General features: G+C 36.9%; 1 protein-coding gene across 9 annotated transcripts in view; it reads left to right on the forward strand.

The window, feature by feature from the left end:
• LIMS1 (LIM zinc finger domain containing 1) overlaps positions 1–20,931 on the forward strand; it is a 150,099-nt gene extending 129,168 nt beyond the window's left edge. For 6 of the 9 annotated variants that reach the window (XM_033125176.1, XM_033125177.1, XM_033125178.1 and 3 more), the window contains exons 3-11: positions 9,567–9,633; positions 10,511–10,631; positions 11,076–11,225; positions 12,597–12,747; positions 13,241–13,333; positions 14,185–14,233; positions 15,593–15,668; positions 15,874–16,066; positions 18,256–18,379. In XM_033125176.1, coding sequence (XP_032981067.1) covers positions 9,567–9,633; positions 10,511–10,631; positions 11,076–11,225; positions 12,597–12,747; positions 13,241–13,333; positions 14,185–14,233; positions 15,593–15,668; positions 15,874–16,021 — 855 coding nt within the window. In that variant the 3' untranslated portion in view covers positions 16,022–16,066; positions 18,256–18,379. Of the gene's footprint in view, positions 1–9,566; positions 9,665–10,463; positions 10,632–11,075; positions 11,226–12,596; positions 12,748–13,240; positions 13,334–14,184; positions 14,234–15,592; positions 15,669–15,873; positions 16,067–18,255 lie in introns of those variants that run through there. The other 3 variants (XM_033125175.1, XM_033125172.1, XM_033125179.1) reach the window with 2 other exon arrangements.
• The last annotated feature ends 6,244 nt before the right edge of the window (positions 20,932–27,175 follow it).

A 27,175-nucleotide genomic window follows, 5' to 3' on the forward strand; every position in this document is an offset into this window, starting at 1 on the left:
GCCTAACAGGTTTAATTTCCCTCCTTTATAAGCCATTCCTGAGGAAGGAAGGGTAGTTGTTAAAGGTCATTAGTAAGTTGATTGTTTGTGGCTCAGACAGCATTTTCCCGTAGAAACAATGCCTTGTGAGAGTCTGGTTCCAGGGCCAGCCGTCCGTCATGGGTACATGAAATAAAACTACTGTGGGTATAGCAACTTCACTCTGGGAAACAACCTTAAGAATTTTGATTCAGGAACACTACTGTATTCACTGGAACACATTTTGAGCTTCTACTATGTGCTAGAAACACACATTCACTACAACAAAAATGCTAGCGATAGGAACAGGAATTATGTTTCTCCGTTATTTCAGTTCTCAACTCCTTCCCGGGGGAGTGGGAATCTCTTTTTCTGTCCAGGGTGATGGCCTTTGGATGGGAATGGCAAGTGACAGTTGCGGTGGGAGCAGAGCAGAATAGGCACAGTGTCCAATGGCAGAAGGGAAGACATAGGGAGAAGGGTTGGGGGGGTTAGACATCCCCCTGGGGCTGTGGGTGGGGCTGCCATTGGTAATGAGCAGGGTAGCAATTAGATTCAAGAAGAAAGGAAATCACTAGGGGCTGAGACAGGGGAAGAGAAAGGCAACGGGGTCAGGAGGGAGATGCAAGGACCTGCGTCTGTGGAGTCTGGACAGAACATTCTCAGATCTCTGAGCAAGCACAGTGGAGGCGGGCAAGGACTGTGACAAGGTAGGAGGTAAGCCTCCCAAAGCACGTTTAAGGGAATCCGAGGAATCTGCCTCCAGAGGAAACACTGGTTTTCATATTTTGTAAACCCCGTTGTCCCCCTACCTTGCTTTCCTGTGAGGCCCAGAGAGGTTGAAATGCCATTGATAACATGGCAGATTTGTGACATGAATGGGTTTAGAAACTAGTTTGCTCTCCTAATACTCGATATGGTATACTTTCCCTTACATATTCTTTTCAAATCTTGGATATTTTTATTGACATGGATAATTATGGCCAGCACCTTAGAAGACATTCCAGAGGAGCAGTAGAAAAGAACTCAAAAGAGAAAGGCAGGGTGTATATTTTGAAACATTTTTCTTACTTCTGTGGCCTTCTATACCCTATCACTTTATTTTTCCTTTATTGTCTGTTTGCCTGCCACTTTGGAATTGCTATCGTTAAGCACGATCACCTCCTAAGCTCCTGGTTCCATATTTGGATCCTGTCAGCTGCCAAGCTGCTTGTGCTTAGTCAGAGGGAAGGCTCTGTAAGAGACTTGAGTAGGACAGAATAAAGCATGACTCACATTTGTCCTCCTGCCCACCTTTCACGCCTCTTTACCTCTGAACTATAAATACCTTCCCTGGGCTTGTCTGATGTGTTCTAGAAGATGTTACCAACACCCACAATTAGTCTGTTAATAGGCTGTTGTCCAGCTTAAGCTTCCTGGGTTCCTGAGAAAGATTGCTATTTTAGCTACATTTCCAATTAAAACCCCTTGTCCAGGCCAGAATACTACCTTTCCGTTTGGTTGAAAGATATTAGGAAAAAAGCTATCCAGGGCTTCCAAGAAATAATCTGCATTTTCAGTTACATCCAGCAATAAATTGTTTTCCAGAAAAGGAAGCTCGAAAACTACCTGATTTGCTTTCCATTTGAGACACAACTCTATGCTGCAGTCGTGGTGGTAATAGCAAATGCATCTTTTCCACTCTGTACTTTTGATATGGCTTTTGTCCTTCCTTTATTTCCATAGTCCTTACTCTTTCCTCTAGGAGGCTAGCCGTAAAGACTAACAGGTGGGTTCTCTGTACTCACTTTCCTTTGAAATGGAAGAGCCATAGTTAAGAGATGATTTTTGGGATATTGGCATTACCCAAATGTTCTGTTATTGTTATCAAGTTGGGATTTTAATATAATCACTTCATTTCTTGAATTCAAAACTCCCCTGTCCCCATTTCATTTAAATGATTCAAATAACATTAAACTCTTATTTCCAAGAGCAGACATTAAAAGGAAAAGAAAGGGAGCTTAATTCTCTTTCCCTTGAGTGTGTGCTGGACTTATTAGATTCACTTCTAACAGGGATAAGGAAAAGGTAAAGTAGCAACTTTGTAGTGGAGAAACCTGGAAGATACCATCTTTTTTTTTTTTTTTTTTTTTGGCCAAGGGAATTTTAATGTTATGTGGAGATATTTTAAATACATTTTTTTCTGTAAGAAAAATCAACCATGTAAAAATGCACATATTAAAGCTTATATTCTTTCCAAAGCCCTACATTTGTTAGTTGTTTACTGAACATTTACTGCTAATTGCTGTTAATTAGACATCCAGGGTGAGAGATTCTTGCTCCCTATCCGCTGCCATTTGTCCTCCCACAAAATGGAAGCTTGGTACTTACTATAAGCCTGTTATTTTAATGTAGTTCTCTTAATAATTAAAAATATTATCGTTACAATAATTAACATTCATTGGCTGTTTTACACATGCCAGGCACTGTGCTAAGAACTTTGCATTCACCATTTTCTTTAATTTGGAAGATACCAACTTAACAAAGTGATCATCACACATGGTAGTAAGTCATGTTGATGTCATGTGTGCCCCAACTGATGCAACAAGTAGAGCATATACCTCTGTGGTGTTCTTCCCCTAAACTGTGACTTCAGTCTAACCGTGAGACAAACTCATAATAAGAAGCACTCCACAAAATACCTGACCAGTACCTTTCAAAAGTGTCATGCAGGACAGGGCAAACCTGAGGAACTGTCACAGACTGGAGGAGTCTAAGGAGCCTCTATTTGTCTGACTTCCATGAGATTTTGTGAGTGGTATTTGTTCATTCATTGACCTATCCATTCGTTCAGCAAATATTTATAATATTAATTAATCAGTTACAATGTGACAGGCACCATTGTTATATGCTAGTAGAATGATGAGCAAGATAGACTTAGTTTTCAAAGAATTTATCCTACTACACTGACCAAGTCTCTGAAAGTTCGATATGAAAACTTCATAGTATTCTGGATTGACTGGCAATAGGGAAAAGTTAAATCTACTTGATGACAGACCTCCCCGCCACCTCTGGCCGAATCCACTGAAAACTAGAATAGATTATGTTTTAAATACTTTAGCATAGTGCCTTGGCACTTGATAAGAGCTTAATAAATGGAAGATGCTAGTGTTTAGAAAATAATTACAATGTGGTTTTACAGACTGTTAGTACCTGTCTCCACAGCGGCTGCTAGACAGTGCCTTGCCTTTAGGGGGTGCTCTGAATGTTTCCTGACTGAGAGAAGCTGTCAGTGAAGCTGTTCATCCTACAGTGTCTTAGGAAGTGCATAGCCATAATTAGGACTTTCCAGAACAAATAGAGGGTGGACTGATACATGGTCGAAAAGGAACCCAGTAATACAAGACTAATGTCATTGTCCCACATCCAACAGAATTAACCTCTTCATCTGTGTTCAAGTGAGCAATTCTGAAGTAAAGAACACATTATATATTGGCAGAGAAGCCAGGGTTACCTTTCCATCATGACTTCTAAGTCCTGATAGAAGCTCACAAGATAACTTAAGAATTCTAGGTTATATCCTCTATTGCTCTACCAAAGAGAGGTGATGATACAGAGCAGGAAGCTCAGGTCATGGGGCTGCCAGCCGTGGAAGCTCTACTGGTGCTGGTGCAAATTATTTAACCTTTCTGAATTTCAGTTTTCTCTAACAAGGGGCTAATCACACGTGTCTCAGAGGGTTATGAGTTTGATCCAAAGTAGCATGTACAGTAGCCAGTAAGTTAGCCCCTCTCTCCCTCCACTTCCCAGTGGGAACTGCTTCGGGTAAGTAATGTTTGCACACAGCAAACCTGGTTTCCTCAGCCTCAGCACAACTGACATTTTGAGCTGGACAATTCTTGGCGGTGGGGGCTGTCCTGTACATTGTAGGATGTTTAGTAACATCTAGGGTTTCCAGGTGGGAAATCCCACCCGTTGTCATGAATTTTGATCGCTTTCCCGTTCCCGAACCCCAATATAAACTGTTTTATGTTCTCCACGAGGAATCGTTTCCACAAAGTGACAGCCAATACTAGCAACCACCTGGGTTCAAGAAGCCGATTTTCCCGACCAACTTTTCTCGGGATTCGGGAACGGAAAAGCGAAAAAAAATTCCCAAGAACGGGCGGGAATTCCTGCCCAGAAACCCTAGCGATAAATAGGAAACATGTCTAAGAGATGCATGTGTGAGCAGTACGTTTATTTCCCATTATGGGTATTACTGGGTTCGAGGAGCCAATTTACCTGATTTCCCGACCAACTTTTCTTAGGATTCAAGAACGGGAAAGCAAAACAAATTCCTGAGAATGAATGGGAATTCCCACCTGGAAACCCTAGTAACATCCCTCGTCTTTAGCCACTAGGTCCCAGTTATGAGAACCAAAAACATCTCCATACATTGCCAAATATCCCCTAGGGAGCAGTCAGCCTCAGTGGGGAACCACTGCACTAAACAATGAGGGCATCCCTTCAAACAGGTAATGACAAGTCAGTTCTAAATGGCCGTGTTCCCCAGATTGTTTAGGCAATCCCTGTGCAAGCAAAACCTTAGAGCCCTAGCTCTAGGGATTTGACTGCAGTCAGAGTTAATTCTTGTGCCATAAATTTAATTAGAAAGTATTTCTAGAAAGAATTCACATAAGAAAGATGCTAAAGAAAGCTATATTCCCTTATTTAAATTGGCACAAGGGAAAATAGTAAGTATACCATTCTTGGATAGTTCATCACACATTTAGCAGAAGGCAAGATACATTTTCCATGTAGAGCTGGTTCCCCAAACTGACATTCATTTTTCTTTATTCAGATATTCTACATCTGCATTTTAATTAAAAAAAATTTTTAAATAGTGGTGATTAGAATAATTATTCTTTCAAGTTTATCTATACCAGAAGATAGTAATCAGGGTAATAACAGAAACGAAGTGAGCACATTAAAACAAGTTGCTTCCCACCCCACCAAGAGCTGAGGTGCTCCTTCCCAGGTTCATGTGAGTCTCTCGGAAGTGGGGCTCCCCTGGTTTCTTTTGCTTCACATTCCTCACGTTGCTTGGAATGTAGTACTTTATACATGAATAAATGCCCTATTATTGCTAATTTTCTAAGACTTGTGAATTATATGAACCTTTTTATTTCTGAAATAATTATGTATTTAACCCCCATTTTGAGCCAGGCACTATAGTAGGTGTTTTACAAACTGTTCTTGTTCTTTTTCTTTAATTTGATTCTCACATGGACCCTGCAAGTTAGGTATTTTTATTCCCAATTTACATATGGCCGTGATGAGGCTCAGACACATTGCCCACAGTTCCCTGGTAGGTAAGTAGTCAAATCAGAATTTTATCAGGCCTGCTTGTCTCCATGAGCTGTGTTCTCCTCCACTATAATGCCCTGGCATTCACTGAAACTGAAATGGTTTCCTAGGAGTGATATCTTACGTAACTGATAGGTAATGCTCTCCTGTATATAGCCATCACTGCTGCTTCATTCCGTCATTCGGTAAATGTTTATGGAACACCTACAATGTATGGTATGCTGTATAGACCACACTATGTCCTAGTTCCAGGAATGAATACAGTTTTCAAAGTGATTTGGGTAGAATTTGATGACAGCTTTCATGGTTCATGTCCTCATATTCACACCAGGAAAATTTAGACAGATTGTGTAAATGTGTGAGTTATATGTGATTAGTGATCTTCAATTGCGTATTGTAGTTATCTTCAGCAGGAAATCTGTTTCCATCTGTGCTGGTTTTCGTAAGTTACCCGTATTTCCAATCATCCACCAATACACATGAAGAAATATTTGTAAAATGACCAAGTAATTGGTGGCATGAGAAGGCTGATTACATGCCATTTGCAGAAGGAAATACCCATTCAACCCAGAGACCCTAGCACCAGCTATAATATATAGCCACTACAGTGGTTCCTAAATCTAACTTTGTGATATCTGGGATTATCTCCAATGAAAGTTATCTTAATTTTTCCCCTAAGAAAATACTTTTGGAAGTGTAATGGAACCAATAGTTACAGAGGGATGTACTTCCAGAAATATTACAAATTGGGATGGACTGAACCAAGGATTAGGGACTTGGTGTACAGCCTTTTACAAGCTTGGCATAGTACACATTTAGGGGCTGGGTTCTTTGTTGATACTTCAGATTTCTTTCTCTCTCCTTAGTTTGAATATCCCACATGTGTCCTTTTTTTCTCCCATCACAGAATGCATAACAGGAAAGACCAACGTATGATGAGTAATTTAGTGAAAAAATGTTTTACAAAGAGTTTTCGTCACTCATTTCCTGTTACACTGAATCATGATTACTCAGGAAGGCTGAAACCTGAGAAGGGAAGACTGGTTGGGAGGAAACTTTCCAACAAAACGAGGGAGGTGCTTACCTGCTTGACCTCAGAGCAATTTATGATTAACCAGTACAAATGTTGAAGCTTTTGAAGATTTTGAACATTTGCACTTGACTTGAAATGAAAACATTAGCTAAGTTTCTAATTCTGAGCTTTCTTAGTATATGTGCTGCCGAAGTGAGCACAATTCTGAGCTTTCTTTAAAGCAGCAGAATTCTTTTTTCCCCGAAGAGAATCTTCAAAAACTTCAGAATTTAAAACAGTTTAAATCAGAGTTGTTTAAACACTACTAATTTGAAGCATTAATATTTCTTATAGGCTTATTATATTTTAAACCAGTTTGGGATCGTTATGTGTGGTTTCTTAGAAACGCACTATTTATGGAAGTTTGATTCTTCCAAATTTATAATTTCTGATTTTTCTTCATTTTACATACCTATAGTTTTACTTTGGATCAACTTCTGGCCTTTTTCCTAGGCTCGGAAATCAGGCCATAACTGTTGATCATTTCTACATACTATAAAAAAGAGGCAGCTCGTTATAGCAAAAGATTAGTTCTCCACTTGCTGTTGCTGTCACACTGGGACGGGCAGACCCCAGGGTATGTGCGGGGTTTGCAGTATGGATGGTTTCAAGGGAACCCATTTCTGAATCCACGTGTTTTGGCTTCAAGGAACTCAGTTTCTGGATTCTTCCTCCTAATATTGATTTGCCTGATAATATATTTGTATTCACAATAGCACTTATTTCTCCCAATTTACAAAAGAAAGGAATCTAAAACCTTTCTATGATGAATTACTCCGGGACATCAATCTGAAGGGGCTAGTCAAGAGTACTTAAACTCACAGGCTTCCCGTCTTTCCCTGCCTCGGGCATTTTCCTGTTGAGGATGCAGCTTGGCTGTAGGAACTGTGTTAGATGTTCTGTATTCAGATATGTGGTAGATTGGGAGATGTGGGGAGTAGTCAGTGACAACTTGCCATTTAGGACTTTTTCTTTTTCATCCCCTAATTTCAAAAGGACTCATCCTTTCAAGGGAAAGTCCTGTGAAAGCAAAGCGAAAAGAGCAGTGGTCAGAAAATTGTGAACGTGGCGAGTTAGTGTAGGAGCCAGAACAAACCACCAAAACTGAATAGGTTTGTGACTCTCACAAGGCACTGAGAGGTTAAGCAGCTTGCCCAAAGTCACACAGCCTGTCCATGGGTCAGCCAGGATTTAAACCCAGGCCTTCTAGATCCACGGTCAGTGTTGTTAACTCCTATGATATGCTACCTATTTGAATCATATCTTAAAAGACTTACTCAAACTACAACCAATCCTACTTTTTTCTACTTTCTGCTAACAAATATAGTATATATGCTAACTGCTGGACTCACTTTGTTTTGATTTTTAAAGCAATGTATGTCTTTCTCTTTCATTAAATACAGAGTAAAAATTGATCATTTTTTTTCCCCCTCATTAAACTTTCTTTTAATGAGTCTCAAAATTCTGTGACAGATTTTTGGTCAAGTTGTTCCCATTAAAAAGTACTGATTTTAAAACCTGCCATACACACAGAAACAACAAATGGTCTACGAAACATTCTATACTTTCCTTCTAAGGGTTTTACTATGTGTTGTTATTATCAACCAGTCTTTTCCTATTAAAGTTAAATGGCCAGTTGAGACACAGTTCTGAGACCATTCGTCCATCACTGATTAAGATTGGGTGGCAGGTAAAAAGTTGATCGTTTCTAACTAAATGGAGTTATTTCTGAGTTTTTATGTTTGATTTCTTTTAAAATTACTACTAAAGGCTAAACATCAGATTTCTATACATGTACATAATATACGTATATTCAATCAAGGAACATACCTCACTTCATAAATAACTTCCACTTTGGGCTACACGTTACAATGCGTTACATTATGAGAATATTGAGGGATATAGCATGTTGATCTTACGTTTGTAACTTTTAAAAATCATTCATTTAAATGTGTTGGAGTTTATTCATTTGAATTTAAAAAATGAAGTTAATACTTTCTGACACAAAATAAATCTGCTTTGGCTGGTTTGCCAATTAAACTATTGTAGATATGTTGACTAAGTTGAGTGAGTTAATCTGCAGATAATTTTCATAATTGAGAAAATTAAGGTGACAACTGACACATTATTAAAAGTGGATTTTAATAAAGAGTATATGACTTTTTTACATATAACTTATAAGGAGTTCAAAGATTCAAAAGAAGACATTATGTTATTCCCATAACTTATTTAATGAAAAGGGTGAAAGCAACCTCCAAAATAGAAAATAAATCTAGAATTAATGTTGGACCCTGACTCTTCTAGTGATAAATCATATTTATTCATGGATGCATGAAATAATTTGAGAGGAAAGAGTCGCTCTGCTCATCTCATTAAGATAAACTTTTCAAGTAAATATTTAAATAGTAAAAAATAAAATTTAACATTTGTAAAATGTTTTCATCATTTGTATACTAATAATCATTTTAATGGTAAGCCAGAAGAAAAAGAGTATCACCTGTTAGAGCCTTAAGGATTCAGAAAGTAAAACAAATTTTAATTGCAATGAAGTATGGTAAGGCAATCAGTTAGACACCTTAGTATAAAAAATATCATATTAGGACAAAACTTCGAGGGAAATGAAAACAGTTCAAGGAAAGATGAAGGATGCAAATTTTGTAACTGTTAAAAATGAATATATTTACATTTTAAAAGAGTTTTGGCCCCATTTAAAAATGTTTAAATTTAAGATACAGTAGGATATTTACCTTTTATAAATATTTAAGCTGACGGTTAAATATTTTGGATCTTATCCTATTAAAATGTGGAATGGGGTTTGTATGTATGTGTGTATTTTCTGGGGAGCGAGGACTGTAGCTTTCATCACATTCTTAAAGGTGGAATATGTGAGCCAAAAAAGAATTAAGCATAGAGTCCGGGTCACCAAACTTTGGAGGCACAATATTCTAGTTGTATCTTTCTTGTGCCCACATGGGGATGTATGGAAGGTACAAAAGTATATCTGCTTTTAAAAATCATAGTAGAATTATAAATTCTTAGGGCAGAGCTCTTAGTTCAAGCACATCTTTCCTATATGTCTCTATAGAATGGTTATATTCACCCTCTGATTATTTCGTATTTACAAGTTGCTGGTACTTTTCTATTTCAGTTTGAAGGAAGGAAGTACTGCGAACATGATTTTCAGATGCTCTTTGCTCCTTGCTGTCATCAGTGTGGTAAGTTTTACTGCTGAATGCAAAATAAAAAGTAAGTGTCAAAATTATTTAAGTTATTTAACACTACTAAAGTGTCAGTGGTACAAGGGTTTTTGGTGCTCATTATAAATAGTGTTTAGGTACTTTACCAGCCCTCTTTCCTAACACTAATATTCGTGTAACAAACTGGAAGAGGATCAAAACCCAGAGAGAACAAATGTTTAAGGACATCTAGTGGGAAGGTATTTCAGGACTGCCTAGGACTTCTGTTAGGTGGTCTTTTGAAATGTTCTTTCGCCTGTTAACGCGGACGTTACCTCCTTGCTTCTGGGTTTGCCAGGAAAGACAGGGAAGCCACCAGCGAGGAGCTCGCAGTGCTGACGGATTGCTGTGTGTCACACAGTGCTGGACTTGCTGGCATCTTAGCCTCTTCACTGGTTGCTAACAGTTCTACGAGAAGGTGTCTAGAGATTGGAGAAACTGAGTAGAATGTTGTAATGTAAAGGCTTAATGAAAGAAGAAATTAAGCATGGGTGACAAGAAATTAAGCATGGGTGACAAGAAAATGTGCTGCGCATTTCAGTTTTGTGTGTCCATGATGAACAGAAATTACCAAAAGGCATTCATGAGAGCCCAGTACATTGTTTGGAAAAGGAAAGCCAGACTCAGAGATGTGATAATACAGCCCAGAAATCGAGCTACAGAACCAAAACAAGGGCTTAGATGCAATAGAAAACATTGTTCTAATGCAGTGCTTACTGGGGTGGGCACATACATAAAAAGTCCCAATTTGTGGAGAAAGGTTTAAATGTAATTTTTTTCCCTCATGTTTTTTCCCTTACTGCTTTTAGCAATAAGATGCCACACTGGACATCCTTTGTGTGTTACTTCCCCATAGGTGAATTCATCATTGGCCGAGTTATCAAAGCTATGAATAACAGCTGGCATCCTGAGTGCTTCCGCTGTGACCTCTGCCAGGAAGTGCTGGCAGATATCGGATTTGTCAAGAATGCTGGGAGGTAGGAGTTTTTTTTATCCTTGTCAAGTGTGGGTGGATAAAGTGACAACTACAAGGTCATGCATATTTTCTCATGGACTGTAAGGCGGTGCTTTAGGACACTGAATTTAAGGTCGAGAGACTCAAGACTGCAGTGTGTTGATTTGTCTGGTGCCTGTTAGGAGAGGGCAGCAGTGGTCGGCTGCCACATGTGTTTCTGGGCCAACAAAACGGGGATGGGTACTTAAAATGGAGTTTCTTAAAGGTCAGTCAGATTATTTGGACCAGAATAAATCATTTTTCTTCTTTAAAATAGTGGCTTGATTCTGCTCTATTAAGTCAGTAGTGAAAGAAATGGTTTCTTTCGTTTCTTTTCAGGGAAAAGGGAAGCATATTTCTTTTTAATTGTTGGGAGGAACCTTAGACTTTAAGTTTCAGTTTCTAAAGAAGTTTTGGCTCTGTTTAGACATCTGTGTCGCCCGTGTCACAATCGTGAGAAAGCCCGGGGCCTTGGAAAATACATCTGCCAGAAGTGCCATGCCATCATCGATGAACAGCCGCTGATCTTCAAGAATGACCCTTACCATCCAGACCACTTCAACTGTGCCAACTGCGGGTATTGCGATGCCTTTCTTTATTGCACAAATAGTGGAAATAAAATAAAAGATCACATTCATCTATGTTTCAGTTACTCTGACAAACCAAATTATTTTTCTCTAACTTTTAATGTGGAAAATTTTAAACGATGCTATAGAAGAGTCAAGAGAATAATATAAATAACACCTGCTTACCCTTCATTTAGTTTCACCGTTAACATTTTGCCACATTTGATTGTGTGTGCAGCACACTTTGTGTGTGTGTGTGCACGCATGTGTACATATACAATACATTGAAATATTCAGATCATGTTAAAATATCCCCAGTCATCCCCAAGTGTTTTTCTAATGCAGGATCGAAAGAAAGAAAGAAAGAAAAGCTTTAAAAAGTCTTATTTTTTTTTTTTGTGTGTATATATATATATATGTATACATATATATGGCTTTTACAGTTGTAATAATTGGGGTGTTGTCTTGAAATATTTTAAATTACATCTAAAGGGAATCTTTTTTTCTTGAAAAACTCATGATAAACTGTTAGGCTATGATTTCTGAATTTGCTATCTAGTATACAAATTTAAAGGAAAAAGGTACTCTACCATGATAACCAGTATGCACTTACATGCTAAGTTATAATAGGGAAGAGATTAGGTAGGCTAAGGGTTAAACAGACAGCTTCATGGTGGACATACAGCCACCTCATCTTTTTCGTGATTATCAGTTTGTGCCTCATCTGGTTTTCTTGCCTATCCTCCCTCTGGTGGGATGTTTCTCATTTTTCATTGGCACTTCGAAAGAATTGTTTAAACAGATGAAATTCAAACAAGTCCATTTGGCTAACTGGGGCTATTTTTGGTATGTTTATTGACACAGGAGACTGAAAAATAATAGCTTACTTAAGCATTTGGAGACGGAAAATTCTGGACAGCTCATTTGTTTATTTCCTGTTAACCTATTACTGTTCTTAAAAGCTTGTGACAGTTTAAATAATTATTAGTAAATGGAATTAGTCTCCAAACTCCTCAATTATTTGGGGAAGATAATATCCCTGAATCTATCCTCAGTACTGTGATTATTCTCTTCCAGCTTTTGAAGGAAGACAAATGGACTATAATGTGATAATAGACAAGAAATGATAAATATGACCAGTGTGTTGGTGTGTATCTGACTTATTGGTACATTTCATCATTATTTTGTGGTATTGATGTTTTGATAGGAAACTAAAACCTGTTCAAATCTATTAATTTTGGTTGCTCTGATCACTGAAAAAGAAGTTACAGGGATTGTTATAGTGATATCTTCAAAAACCTTCTAAAAAGTGTTAGCCACCTTGGTGCCTGTCTCTTTCTGACTGGTGGTATCATTCCGATGGGTATCTTTGTCGTGAACAGGAAGGAGCTGACTGCTGATGCCCGGGAGCTGAAGGGAGAACTGTACTGCTTGCCGTGCCATGATAAAATGGGTGTCCCCATCTGTGGCGCTTGTCGGCGACCCATTGAAGGGCGTGTGGTAAATGCCATGGGCAAGCAGTGGCACGTGGAGGTGAGTTCTCACTGGTGCAGGGGTAGCCAGTACTTTTGAATTGCCATGGTTCAGATGTGTTAGCGAGATTAGGAGATCGTAAAGATTAAATATGGATATTTTAAAAATAACTGACTTTGTGTAAAATTAAGAATAGAGAATATACTGCTTTTGTGATCTCTCAGTAATGATCTAGGATGTGCTCTTTTATTCTTAAATCTTCTTAAGGCAAGAAGTGTCACGGTCCAGGTCCAGCAGTCCTCGCTTACAGATGCTGCTAAGATGTTCACCTCTTTTCTCAGTCCGTCATGTTTGAATAGGCTGTGTCCTAAATTAACCTGTGAAAGACACTGAATTAAGACTGGAAGTACGACAGGATTACCTATGGCCAAATGACACAACTACCTCAAAATTTCATGTATCTTCTGTGAGGATAGTTTAACTTTGGAGTTTTACTTCATTGAATCAGTAAAATATGGCAATTCAAAACTGACCTGTAGCAATTTTTTTTCAGCATTTTGTTTGTGCCAAGTGTGAAAAGCCATTTCTTGGACATCGCCATTATGAAAGGAAGGGCCTGGCATATTGTGAAACCCACTATAACCAGGTATTGATTGTACCCAGTGGATACTAGATAGACTTTTATGAATTGAAGCTTATCAATATTGTAGCTACAAAGAAATTTCTTGGAAAATGTACATTGGGCTATAGAGATTTGTTTTAACTTTTTATTGGGGAAATAATTTCAGACTCACAGAAAGGTTGTAAAATAAAAATATAAAGAATACTTATATAACTCTTATTCAGGTTCACCGTTTGCTTCATCATTTGCATGTGTTTGCTCTCTGTAAAAACACACACTTCTGTAAATGCACATACCTTTATAAATAAATAAATAAATATATATATATATATATATATATATATATACACACACACATACATACATACATACATACACACACAGATAGACACATTTTTTTCCTGAAGCATTTGATAAGTTCATTGTGGTCCTTTACCCCTAAATACTTCAACGTATATTTCCTTAGAATAGGGAACTCTCTTAGGTAACCATAGTTATCAGTATTGATACAACACTTTAATTTATTCCAGTTTTGTCACTTGACCCAATAATGTCCTTATAGCATTTTTTTCCACTCCAGTGCTAGACCCAGTCTAGGGTTGTCATGTTCCTTTAGCTTCCTTAAATCTGGGACATTTCTAGAGCCTTTTTTGTTTTTGATAGTGATGAAAAGTAAATTATTTGCATCATGAGAAGTAAAAATTAGTCAACAAACTTATACTTGTTTTCTCTAGTAATGGTAAAATCTGGATTTGGGTAGTCAGCTATTTGTTTTTAAGTGGTAGAAATAACGGCAATTCCATTAAATGTTTGGTGTTCTAAAACTTAGTTCTAACACATCCTGAATTTTTACCACTTTTTGTTTTCATTTTCAGCTATTTGGTGATGTTTGTTTCCATTGCAACCGTGTTATAGAAGGTGATGGTAAGTAACTGAAGGATTTTACATGGCACCATATTGACACAAAAACACTTGAGTAATCTGAAAATGGAAAGAGGTTGATGATATTATTTAGAATGTGATCATTATCAGTTACTTTTTCTCTTTCTTTGGTGAATTTCCCTAGTAATTTATAGCAGTGTGATGATAATAGCCTAAGAGTTGGATTTGTTACTCATTTATGATAATACTTTAGGCCAGAGCCACAGGGTGGTTACACTAGGAATCGAGGCATGTGATCACCACAAACCCTGGGTCCTGTTTCCCTTTCCTTTCCCTGGAATTGTATAACTTGGAAGCTGTAGGGCAGTGTTTATTAAGAACAGTTTAATCCGCTATGGTCGTTATGAAGAGTCCCTTTAACCTTGCAGATGCTAAAACCGGGCAGTTGCCTGTAGACATTTTTAGGACTTACCACCCTTGTACTTGGGAATTAGGCATGGCTGATTGACTGGAACAGAAAGGAAGCAGCTGTGTTTACTAATGGTTGCTAGCATAATTCTGCCAGAAACTTCCTGTCAAAGTGTTAAACACTCTTGTTTTCAGCATGCTTCATGGTTCTCTGTAGAGAACCTAATTTGGGAAATACTTTCTGAAACAAAGCCTATAAGCAGTTTGCGAAAGGATTAGTTCAGGGAAGCAATCTTTAGTGCCACTGAAAATAAACCTTCCTCCTATGTGGGACAGTTGCCAAGTGAAAGAAGCTTTCAAAGGAAACTCTCAGCTTTGGAAAAAAAGACTCCTATAGGCGAATATGTTAATGTCTGGATTGTTTTCTTTAATTCTCTATTCCATCTTTCTTTGTTGGACCAATGGCAGTAGGGATAGAAAAGTAGTGGAAAATGTGCTGGTAGGCAAGCACTGTGCCAAAAAAGCTCGTCTGAGTGCCATAATTCACGTTACATTTTACACTGCATCACCCACAGGAGTGAGAGACGTAAGCTTTGGTATGAAGACATGGTACATACCCTTTACGTGCCTCATAGAATAGTCAAAGAAAAGGGAAAAAAAAGTTAACTGTAAATAAAGATTGAGAAGGGCAATAATAATCTTCCCTAAGATGAAGCCTACAGTCACGAAAGACATAAATTAAGACATAAATAAAGTTCAGTTTCTATGTTTTTAATAATGTGAAAAAGTAAATTAATAAAATGGATTGATTCAATAAACATTAATTAACACCACTGAGGTTTTTAGCTATGTGATTCTTTGGCAAGAAAACCTCTTGAGAATCTCTTCTAAGTGTCTTGGAAATAACCTTAATTCTGTTTTGAAGTTGAAAATTTAAGCTCCTCCACTTGTCACACCAGTGTATGTGACCAAATGCCTTTCTTCTTCCTCTAGTGGTCTCTGCTCTTAACAAGGCCTGGTGCGTGAACTGTTTTGCCTGTTCTACCTGCAACACTAAATTAACGCTCAAGTAAGTCTACAGTTTGCTCCAGTGTGAGTCCTAAGACTGAAAACTTTGGGGTAACATTTTTAGAAACACAGAATTTTAAAAAAAGAGAACTATTTGATTCTTTTTTTTTCTTCTTCTTCTTGCTATTCAGGCCTTCTGACAGTAAAAGTTCTTCCTTTAATTGTTCCTTGTTCTTTCTTCTATTCCTTCTTTGTCCTGCTCAAAGGGATAAGTTTGTTGAAATTGATCTAAAACCAGTCTGCAAACACTGTTATGAGAAAATGCCAGAAGAATTTAAGAGGCGACTTGCCAAACGGGAGAGAGAAGCAAAGGATAAGGACAAGCAGAAAAAGAAAAAGCCAGTCTGTTTGTAAACTTTTCTGTCCCTTCTGTCATCATTTTCACTACTTTCTTCTTTGGTTAGTCCTTTGGAATATTGTTCTGTTTTTGTCTTTTTCTTTTTTAATTTCTTTTGCATGTGTTTGTAGTCGCCAGAGATAGAAATAAAGTATTTGTCTTGTGTAGAGTTGGTCCTTTTACATGATAATTTTAATTATAGAGCTTAAATTAATAAGGTTCACATTTAAGCCGATTTGTACTTCACTTATTTCCCTTCATCTGTAGATTCCCTCATCTCTTTTTTTAAATCACAATATGGGATAGATTTCTTTCTTTTTTTTTAAGGAATTCAGAGGGAAGAATTTCAATCTTTTAATCTATACTGGAAAAACTTTTAACATATTTTTGTCTGAAAATTGCAGCTTTTAAAATCCTGGTTTTTTGTTTCTTTGCCTAAAATAATTTAATTGATAAATTCCAAGTATCTCATGTTCTGAGTTCTATATTAAATCCTTTTAGCATGTTTCAGATCTAAGCAAACACCATCTAATGTACGTAATAAGGTATCTACTATCTTTGGTGTATGTATATATATTTGCATTAAATGCCCACATGCTACTGTTAATGAATTCATTTTCTTGATGTTTCCAAACTCTATTTTATTCCTGATTTTTATGGAAACTATTTCAGTCTTTGAAATTCTATAGAATTACTAGTATGATTGTCCTGTTTTGTCCTTTATGGTTAGTTACCATTGTGTTCTGAGCTCTAAAAGTTTCTTTTATTTTTTTATTTTTCATGTTTCCTTCTATAAAGAGGAATTAAAATTCAAATATAAAATTAAAACAGTGGAAGATTTGCTTAGCCAAATCCCTGAAGGCAGTGTAATTTATTTCCTTCATTTTTAAAAATGGCAGTTTTGGGCGGCCGGTTAGCTCAGTTGGTTAGAGAGCGGTGCTCTTAACAACAAGGTTGCCGGTTCCATCCCCACATGGGCCACTGTGAGCTGCACACTCCACAACTAGATTGAAACAACTACTTCACTTGGATCTGATGGGTCCTGGAAAACACACTTAAAAATAAAAACAAATTTAAAAAATTTAAAATGGCAGTTTTAATACCTTTTTTGTTCTAAGAAGTCTTTGGGGTAGTTTTTCACTAACTAGTACTATTTAAGTCACATTGCCATTTGAAATGTAACATCATTTGAATTACTATCAGCATTAGGATCTCTGAAAAACAGCTAGAAAATAATTCCCATGTGGTGCTTTAAAATAAAATATTTTTCATATTAAATACATGGTTGAGAATTAACTTTGTTAAAGTTGTTCTTTAAACTTATATCAGCAGATTTAAACAATTGTCATAGAGTTCAAAGTACCACCAGACTTATTCCACAAATGCTTCTTAAATACACTTTCACAGAAAATGAAGAAGTTATAAAGTTGTGCATTTAGTCAATTCACAATTAAGGACCCTAGATTTCAACAGTAATAATCTGTTGTAGTTACCGATTAGAGAAATACATTACAGATAGGAGGCCATCTGAAAATTTGTCTTCAGAACTGTTTTACAAATACATTGTTAATGTATATTACTATAGCTTTTAAAAATAATTGAATTCTCCATATAGCTACCATTCACAAAATGTAACCACAGGCAATCTGGTTCACTTGTATTCATTAAGAGTGATTATAAACTTTCCTATATTTCCCCTAGCAATCTTCTTGTCAGACAACCAACCCAAACCCATTATGATTTAAGTTTTTTTAAAAGATGAGTTTGTAAGGTGATTTTTTTGTTGTTGGGGTAGGAGGGAAGCAATTTTATGCCAGGAAAGATTAAACCTCATAGCTACCTAATTTAAAATACTAAGTAAGATTATTTTGCCTTTAATAAAGAGAGGCTCATTCAAATTACAGAAATAACAATTCTTTGCTTTAAATAACTATTCTTTAAAGTGTTCTGATGGTACTTTAAAATGTGACTGACTTTAGTTACCTGAATTATATTTACATTGGATTTCCTGTATACTTAGCACTGACAAAAATGTAATACACAGGTAGATGTATAAGATCAATTTATAAGGACAATTTTTTCAAATATTGTGAATGTTTTACATTTACCACATTGAAATGAATTGAGATTAGAATCGTTTTTTGCTAACACGTCATCATATAGTATTTGCATTTATTTCAGTAAAATTATTTCACATTATTTATGTCTGTTAAATATGTTTTCACTAATTTTATTTTATTACTATCTTTAGGAATAAATTTGTGGAGTTTGACATGAAACCAGTCTGTAAGAAGTGCTATGAGAAATTTCCGCTGGAGCTGAAGAAAAGACTTAAGAAACTAGCCGAGACCTTAGGAAGGAAATAACTTCCTTTATTTTATTTTTTTCTCTTCTATGCAAAGATAAGAGATCACGTGTACCAACATTATTGACTAGATCCACTCTTATTTAAACCTGTCTCTCAAAATAGTTGAGAGTGAAGAGGACCTATGTGAATGGTTTTCTTCATCTCCTTTTGCTCATTAAAAAAGAAAAAAACTTTGTGTAATCATATTTAAAACACAGATGAAATGAAGATTTGCCTTTGTTAATAACCTGTTCCAATTTATTAAAATGTAGACTATACTTAATAGCAAAAAACACATGGTCAAATGTTAAATTTCAATTAAGGTGCAAAAAAATTAAATGTAACTTTTAAAAATGAAAGTAAGGAGTTAGCTTTTACATGTCTCAGCTAAAAACTATAAACTTGTACTTGGTACTCAAGAAAATTAATTCCAACTGCTGTTCGGGAGGATATAGTGAAGAAAAATAACCAAGAAAACAAATCTTATGGTATCTTAGTATGTTTATCAGACTGGTAGCTATAAAATGAATATACACATTACTAAGACAAGAAACAAATGTATTCAAAACTACTTGATTTTTTTTAATGCAATAATTATGCTTAGTTTTATATTTTGTTCTCCTTGTGAACTTCTTCCTTCATACAGTTTCTTAACACAGTAGTTTTAGCTAGCTAGTAGTACGCCTTTTTACATTTTGTGCAAAAAAAATGTATTCTATGTATTTGAAAATACAGTATACTTTACAATATTGGAAAAATGAAGTATTTTTTAATGTATTACAGCAATTATGCTTCTAAGCTTAAGGTCAAAGATGTACTCTTAGAATAGGATATGAAATTAAATTTTATGTAGGTTGGAATGTATCACTTAGAAAGTGAATGTTTATGTATTGGTCATATTGCCTTTATAACCATGTTACTATGTATGCTTTATATATAAACTTGCGTTGCCTTAGAAAAACACATACTTTAATCAGGAATTCTAGCTGTTTCATACAGTACCAACGAAAAATAAGTGCATTGGTTGAGATTTATAAACTCAAATTCATTTACCACAGCTATGTTACATTTTTTTTAAAAAAATTACCTCCCTTTTTAGGAAACACATTAAAATTAATTTCTGTCATCGTATTAGAAGCGAATGATGTCTATATGTGTGTCAAGTTTTTCATTTTAAATTTCATAATTAGATTTTATTTGCTATAGGTAAGAGGTATAAATGACTCTTTTAAATTGCAAGAGGGATGTTTTAGTGTCAATTTTAGGTTAAAAGTAATAAGTTCTACTTTATAAATGATAAAGTTTTATTCTGAAGTTTCTAGGTCATTCTTTCTCGGTAAACTTGTATGTAAAGCAAATTTTGTGAACATATTTAAATATTGTTGTGTTGTTATTTAAAAGTTGCCAAGATGGATTTCCAAGGGGAAAATTACTGGTTTTTCCAAAAATTGCTAAAATGTTGTTTTGCCATTAAAAATATCACCTCAGGATGCTACTACTCTGCCATTAAAATATTTATATGCATGTATTAAAACATTTGTGCATGCACTTTACAAGGGAACTTCTGTTTCAGTTTTGAGATAACTTATAACGAAGTACTTTATCTTTTAGTCTTCTTTCAGAATTCAAAGAATTACAAATGATTGAAAATAATCAATATTTATAGTTTAATACCGCATGTGTTCAGAAGTTTAAAACAGTCTTTGCATTTGACAGTAAGAATCAAAATCCCTTCGATGTGCCTTTGTCAGCTGATTTATGACCAGCAGTGATAAACTTGAAAGCATGTATTGAATATTATACTATGGATACAGGCAGAATAGGACAGGGTTTGCAGCATAGGGTCTTGATGCTAAACTCTTACAAGTACCCCTACACCAGAAGTACGGAGCAGAAAAGTAACCATTTACCTATATTCTCTTACCACTTTGAAGATGCATGGACTGAGCTCAGCTGCTTTGATTACCTATCTTACATAGCCAGGCCTCTCCTGTAGCCAGAGGTCCCACTGCTATCCTTGCTCACTCTTAACATTTGAATTAATAGTTCCTAGAAGTTGAACTTATTAAGTCTCTAATACTTTAGGATATTTTATCTAGATACAGTACTTTCTTCCTTAGTAGGGCCATCAATCCCTTACATGTGGGAAAAGAGGAAGAAGTTGAAAAGTTGTAAGTAGAATAGAAGACAAACTTGATTTATTTCATAATATTTTTCATGGAGCTTTCCCTAGCTGTGGAAAAACTCAGGTTAGTAAGCATATCTTTGTTTAAAGTCCTGCAAGGCAATTTTAAATAATTCATTGTTCTTACCAAATTCCTAAGTGCTCTTTTTCTTACCAAGCCTAATATAATTGGGGAAAATGTCTGGATACAAATAAAACATTCTTTGGATCATGTTCAAAGCCTTATTAACATGGTACCTGAAATGATAGGTCATTTTGCCTCACTTATTTGCCAAAATAGCCATTTCTAAGTTAAGGAAATTTTGAGGTAGGCTTACAGCATTCTTACAGTGTTTCATTTTAGATTGTAAGCTCAATGGCAGGGACACTATCTTGATAATTTTGTTTTTATATAACAACCATTGCAGTGTACGCTTGGTACTTAATAAATGTTCATAATTATTAACAATGACCAGTTGTGCATTGTTCAAATTGAGTGGCTTTGAGACAGAACTATGAGAAGATAGGACTCATGTTTAAGAAAACCCTTTTGGAAGCAACCCAGGTGTCCATTGATAGGTAAGTGAATGGATTAAAAAAGCATGGACACACACAAACACACACACACACACACACACACGAATATTATTCAGCCATAAAAAGGAAATCTTGCCATTTGTGACAATATGGATGGATGTTGATTGGCATTATGCTAAGTGAAATAAGTCAGACAGAGAAAGATAATTACCATACGATCTCATTTATATGTAGAATCTTTTATTTTTAAAATTTATTGGGGTGACGATTGTTAGTAAAGATAAAGTTACATAGGTTTCAAGTGTACAGTTCTGTAACACATCATCTATCTATCACATTGTGTGTTTACCACCCAGAGTCAGTTCTTCCATCACCATATATTTGATCCCTTTTACCCTCATCTACCACTCCCTCCCCCCTTATATGTGGAATCTAAAGAGCAAACAAACAAAAAGAACCTCAAGCTTATAGATACAAAGAACAGGTGATGGTTGATAGAGGTGGAGGGTAGGGGGTGGGTGAAATGGATGAAAGTGGTCAAAAGGTACAAACTTTCAGTTATAAAATAAGTAAGTTCTGGGGATGGATTGTACAGCTTGGTAACTATAGTTAGTACCGCATTGCATATTTGAAAGTTGCTAAGAGTAGATCTTAAAAGTTCTCATCATAAGGAAAAAATTTTGTAACTATGGTGACTGATGTTAACTAGACTTATTGTGGTTACCATTTCACAATATATACAAATAAAGAATCATGTACATCTAAAAGTACTATAATGTTATATCTCAGTTTTTAAAACGGAGAGTTACACATTTTAAAAAAGCCACTTTAGGGCTTGCCCGGTGGCTCAGGCGGTTAGAGCTCCGTGCTCCTAACTCCGAAGCCTGTCGGTTCGATTCCCACATGGGCCAGTGGGCTCTCAACCACAAGGTTGCCGGTTCAACTCCTCGAGTCCCGCAAGGGATGGTGGGCAGCACCCCCGGCAACTAAGATTGAACACGGCACCTTGAGCTGAGCTGCCACTGAGCTCCCGGATGGCTCAGTTGGTTGGAGCACGTCCTCTCAACCACAAGGTTGCCGGTTGGACTCCCGCAAGGGATGGTGGGCTGTGCCCCCGGCAACTGGACCTGGAGCTGAGCTGCGCCCTCCACAACTAAGACTGAAAGGACAACAACTTGACTTGGAAAAAAGGCCTGGAAGTACACACTGTTCCCCGATAAAGTCCTGTTCCCCTTCCCCAATAAAATCTTAAAAAAAAAAGCCACTTTAAACTTTTATATGTTATTTATATGTGAGAAAACTCAAGGACTCTTGAATATATAATGGACACATTCATGTATATGAATAAAAGAAAATGATCTGGTTACTATGTATACGCTAAATCTTAGAAACCATGCAGAATGGTGGGAGAGTCTTCCCACTATTCACCATAAATTCCGATAGATTTCTATTTGTAACAAAGGAGAGACATACCTTAATACATGAATCCAGCAAGCCCTGAGGCACTGTGTGTGGTGTGTTGAGAAGAAGGCACTCGCTGCCAGGACTCTCAAGGGGGCATTCCTCTTCCAGTGCTTCATCCTTTCTGGCTCTTCCTCCTTAAAGGTAGAGCTTCTAGTGACTGTCTGATTTGAGTCTTTCACTCCTTTTCCTTCCCTGGGCAGGTGCAGAGCTTTGAATTTCCTCCTGCCTAAGTAGAAAGGGGTAATTCCAAAACGTGGAAAGTACTGGGATGGAGTGAGCTTAGGGTTTTGCAACAGCAGCACACGCCCAACAGAAGGGGAGGGAGGGCTTCCTTGCAGAGAAAGATCTTGAAAGGAGAATACAAGTTAGTCAGGCACGGGAGGAGGCCCGGGCCCATCCATTTCCTATGTTCTCCGTTTCCCATAGTGGCATCACTGTCTATTCAGGCTTCCAAGCTAATATCGAGTTGGCTTCTCTACCCTTCCCGCACCTCCATCTGTCCCCAAATCAAAGTACTCTAAAATCCATCACTTCAACAATATATACAAATAAAGGTCTCAGAAACTTTTCTCCTCTTGACTTGCCTCCATGCTATCCTCACTCAAGCATCAATTGACTCGCCCTTCTTTATTAACCTTGGCGTGGCTTACTGAAACAAGCGAGGTAAAGTCCCAACTCACCTATGGTATGAAGGACTTTCACAGGCAGGTCCCAACCTGTTAAGTCTTTTTCTCTCAATGGCCAATGCCCGGGCCACACAACTATCTTTCCCGGATCTTGACCGGCCCTCCTATAATAAAAGTACCCTTCTCACTTTTGAGACAGCTCCAATTTCAACTTTATGGGGGAACTTCCATGCACAACTCTCAGCAATTTCCCTGTTACTTTTGTTTGCTGGGATTTATTTTAGTTTTCAATCAGAAAGCGTAGACTTGAGTTACCCAGCTCTGCCTTTAGTTACCATATTTTAAGCCTTCCCTGACTTCTTCCAAAACAGTCTTTCTTTTTCCTCTAGTTCTTCGTTCATACCTCTGTTTCAGCAGTAATTAACTGCACTGTATGTATTGGTTTATAGTCCCACCAAAGGGTGGGCTCCTGGAGGGCAGGACTGTATTGTTTTTAATATTTGTATCCTCTGTGCCACTGACAGTGCCCAGCACCCAGTAGGAGCTCCGTGATTAGGGAATGACTCAGTGATTAGGGTAATGTATATTGCACCTTTACTGCTTTCAAGTATTCTGCAAAGTTATTGGAACTTTTAAAGCTACAAACCAGCACAAAGACCACAGCCAGGTTTTTCTCCCCCAAAACACAAGTGTCATCCCTTCCTTGCTTAAAAAAAAAAAAACCTGCTTGGGAAATGCTTATAATAAATATTAAAAGCAATCTTTTACATAAATACATGCAAAAGAGCATTTTAAGAAGATGGCAGAAATACATAAAAATGTTATGAAAATGGTCTTTAAATTTTTTGTTTGGAGTTTTTTTGGGGGAAGAAAAGAACTATGTTCAGGTAGTGTTTTTCAGTTTGCCAAAATAAATGTTATGTCACAATAATGGGAAATGCTAACTTTATTTTTTGAATGTGCTCTGTGACATGAGTTAAACATGTATTCTAGATTATTGTTTACATCTTTTGTGGTTGTTTTGGCAAATGTGAGCTAAAAGCAGCTCCTATCTAAATTATCACAAATTCTAGAGTTGAAAGTAAAGCGTTGCTCCAGGTGCGCTCCAAAAACTGTACTGTGATCATCTGAACCTTAAATCTTTTTTTGGTGGATCATGAATTCAGTGCCTCAGACACACAGCTTTCAGTCCTTGGAAAGCTCACAGTTTACCAAGGGCCATAAAGAATGCATCAGAATATAGCGTGATAAAAACCAACGTTAGAAATATTAGTAGGATACAAAGATTGCTCAGAGGAAAGAATGGTTAATCCTAGGAACGCTAGGAAGATTTCCCAGAGGTGGTAATGTCTGAACTGGGGTTTCAAAGTCACTGAAAGAGTTTTCCAGAAAGAAAAAGGGGAATGGGGCTTTCTAGGCAAAGAGAACAGCCTGCAAAAAGAACTTGATGAGGATTTCCATTTCATTGGGCCTTAGGAACCAAAACTCTGAAGGAGAGAACCTTCTCCAGTTCGCAGAGCTGTAGTCCCAAGAAGGCAGAACCACCTGGTGCTGCTTTTGTTCCAATTCTGTCCTCCTGCTACTCGGCCCCGGATGTACCCGAATGTACAAGTACATGGCAGAGCTGGGTAACTAAAGTCTCCGTTTTCTAATTGGAAGACTGCAACAAACCCCAGGAAACAAAACTAACAGAGAAATTACTGAGAGAGAGTTGTTCAGGGAAGTGACCCTATAAGTTGTTTATAAACCCCTGGGCTCCTTCCTTAGCTGCTGCTGCTTGATCTGGTCCTGTTAAACACAATGAAGACCAAAAGCTCCACTGACAGATCATTGTCGATGTCCCCAGCTGGCCACTAGGTGGCACACAGGTGGAACAACTGAAGAGCCCTGACAACACTTTGGAAACTGAACTGATTTTGGAATCAGACCGCAGAAGGGTAGTTGGAACTCGTGGTTTGAACCTAATCAGATAGATTGCCTTAACAAAAATTTCTACATTCTCCAGAGGATAAAATTTAATTCAACTCTGATTCTCTGATTTTTTTTTTAAGTACATTCACAATGTTGTGCAGTCACCCCATGATTTAATTCCAGGACATTTCCCTCACCCGCAAAAGATCCATCCATACATGTTAGCAGTAATTCCCAATTCCCCCCTCCTCCTACCCTTGGCAACCACTAGTCTGCTTTCTGTGTCTACGAATTTACCTACGCTGGACATTTCATGTAAGTTGAATTATATAATATGTGGTCTTTGTAACTGGCTTCTTTCACTTAGCAGAATGTTTTCAAGGTTCATCCCCATTGTAGCATGCGTCAGTACTTAATTCCTTTTTAACCAAATATTCTATTATATAGATATACCACATTTTGTTTATAAATTTACAGCTGATGGAAATTTGGGTTGTTTTCACCTTTAGCTATTATGAATAGTGCTGCTGTAAACATTCGTGTACAACTTTTTTTGTGGATATACATTTTCATCAGATTTATTAACATGGGATGTCTTTCATTTATTTAGGTCTTCTTTAATTCCTTTCAAAAATGTTATGCCATTTTCAGCCTACAGATCTTATACTTCTTTGGTTATATTCATAACTATTTTATTCTTATGTTGTTATTCTAAATGAATGATTTTCTTAATTTCATTTCTGATTGTTCATTGCTAGTCTGTAAAAGAAGACAACTGATTTTTGGTTGGCCTTGTATAATGTAACCTTTCTGAACTGGTTTGTTAGCTCTAATAGGTTTCCTTTGAGGATTCTTTAGGTTTTTATGTATAAGCTCATGTCATCTGTAAATAGAAATATTTTTATTTCTTCCATTCCCATCTGGATGCCTTTTATTTGTTTTTCTTTGAAAAGAAGTAGTGAAAAAGGACATCCTTGTCTTGTTCATGATTTTAAGGGCAAAGCTTTCAAGTTTTACCATTAAATATGATGTCAGCTGTGGGTTTTTTTGTAGATATCCTTTTTCTGCCTCCCCCGGCAGCACAGCAACCCGTGCGGCAGCTCACACGGACCTCTTAGCTCACAGCCGCCCAGCTCCAGGGAGAACCATTGTTCACAACCTTAGCTGTAGAGGGCTCAGCTCACTGGCCCAAGTGGGAATCAAACCTCGGCGTTAGGAGTACGGTGCTCCAACCACCTGAGCTACCGGGCCGGCCGCGAGGATTGGGGTTTGTTAAATGCCTTTTCTGAATCTATTGAGATGATCATGTAGTTTGTCCTTTAAATTCTATTAATATTTTGTAATACATTGATTTTTGTATGTGAACTAACTTCGCATTCCTGGGGTAAATCCCGCATGGTCATGGTGTGTGACCCATTTTACATGCTGTTAGAATTGGTTTGCTAGCATTTTGCTGAAGATTTTTGCATGCATATTCATAAAGGATATTGGCCTGTAGTTTTCTTTCTTTTTTTTTCTGGCTTTGGAATCAGAGTTAATACTTTAGTCATAGATTGAATTATAAAATGTTACAGACACTTCTAATTTTTTGAAGTTTGTGAAGGATTGGCATCCATTCTTCTTCAACAGTTTGGAAGGCTTCACCAGAAAAATCCATTTGTTCATGGGCTTTTTATTGAATGTTTCTTTTGATTACCAACTCAATCTCTTATTATAGGTCTATTAAAATTTTCTATTTCTTCTGGAGTCATGTTTAGTAGTTTTTTTCTCTAGAAATTTGTCCATTTTCATCTAAGTTATCTAATTCATTGGCATATGTTTTTCGTAGTATTCCCTTACAATCCTTTTTATTTCTGTAAGTTAATGTTAATATCCCTTCTTTCATTCCTGATTTAAGTTGAGTCTTCTCTCTTTTGGTTTTGTTGATTTTCTCTATTGTTTTCTTTTAAATAATGTGTAAACATTTTAATTGTGGTAAAAAATACATAACAAAATTTTCCATCTTCACCATTTTTAAGTGTACAGTTTAGTATTAAATATATTTGCATTGTTGTTCAACAGGTTTTCAGAACTTTATCATTTTGCAACACTGAAACTCTATACACATTAAACAACATTCCAT

This window comes from Rhinolophus ferrumequinum, chromosome 13 (assembly GCF_004115265.2).
Source record: "Rhinolophus ferrumequinum isolate MPI-CBG mRhiFer1 chromosome 13, mRhiFer1_v1.p, whole genome shotgun sequence".
In the NCBI taxonomy this organism is placed as follows: domain Eukaryota; kingdom Metazoa; phylum Chordata; class Mammalia; order Chiroptera; family Rhinolophidae; genus Rhinolophus; species Rhinolophus ferrumequinum.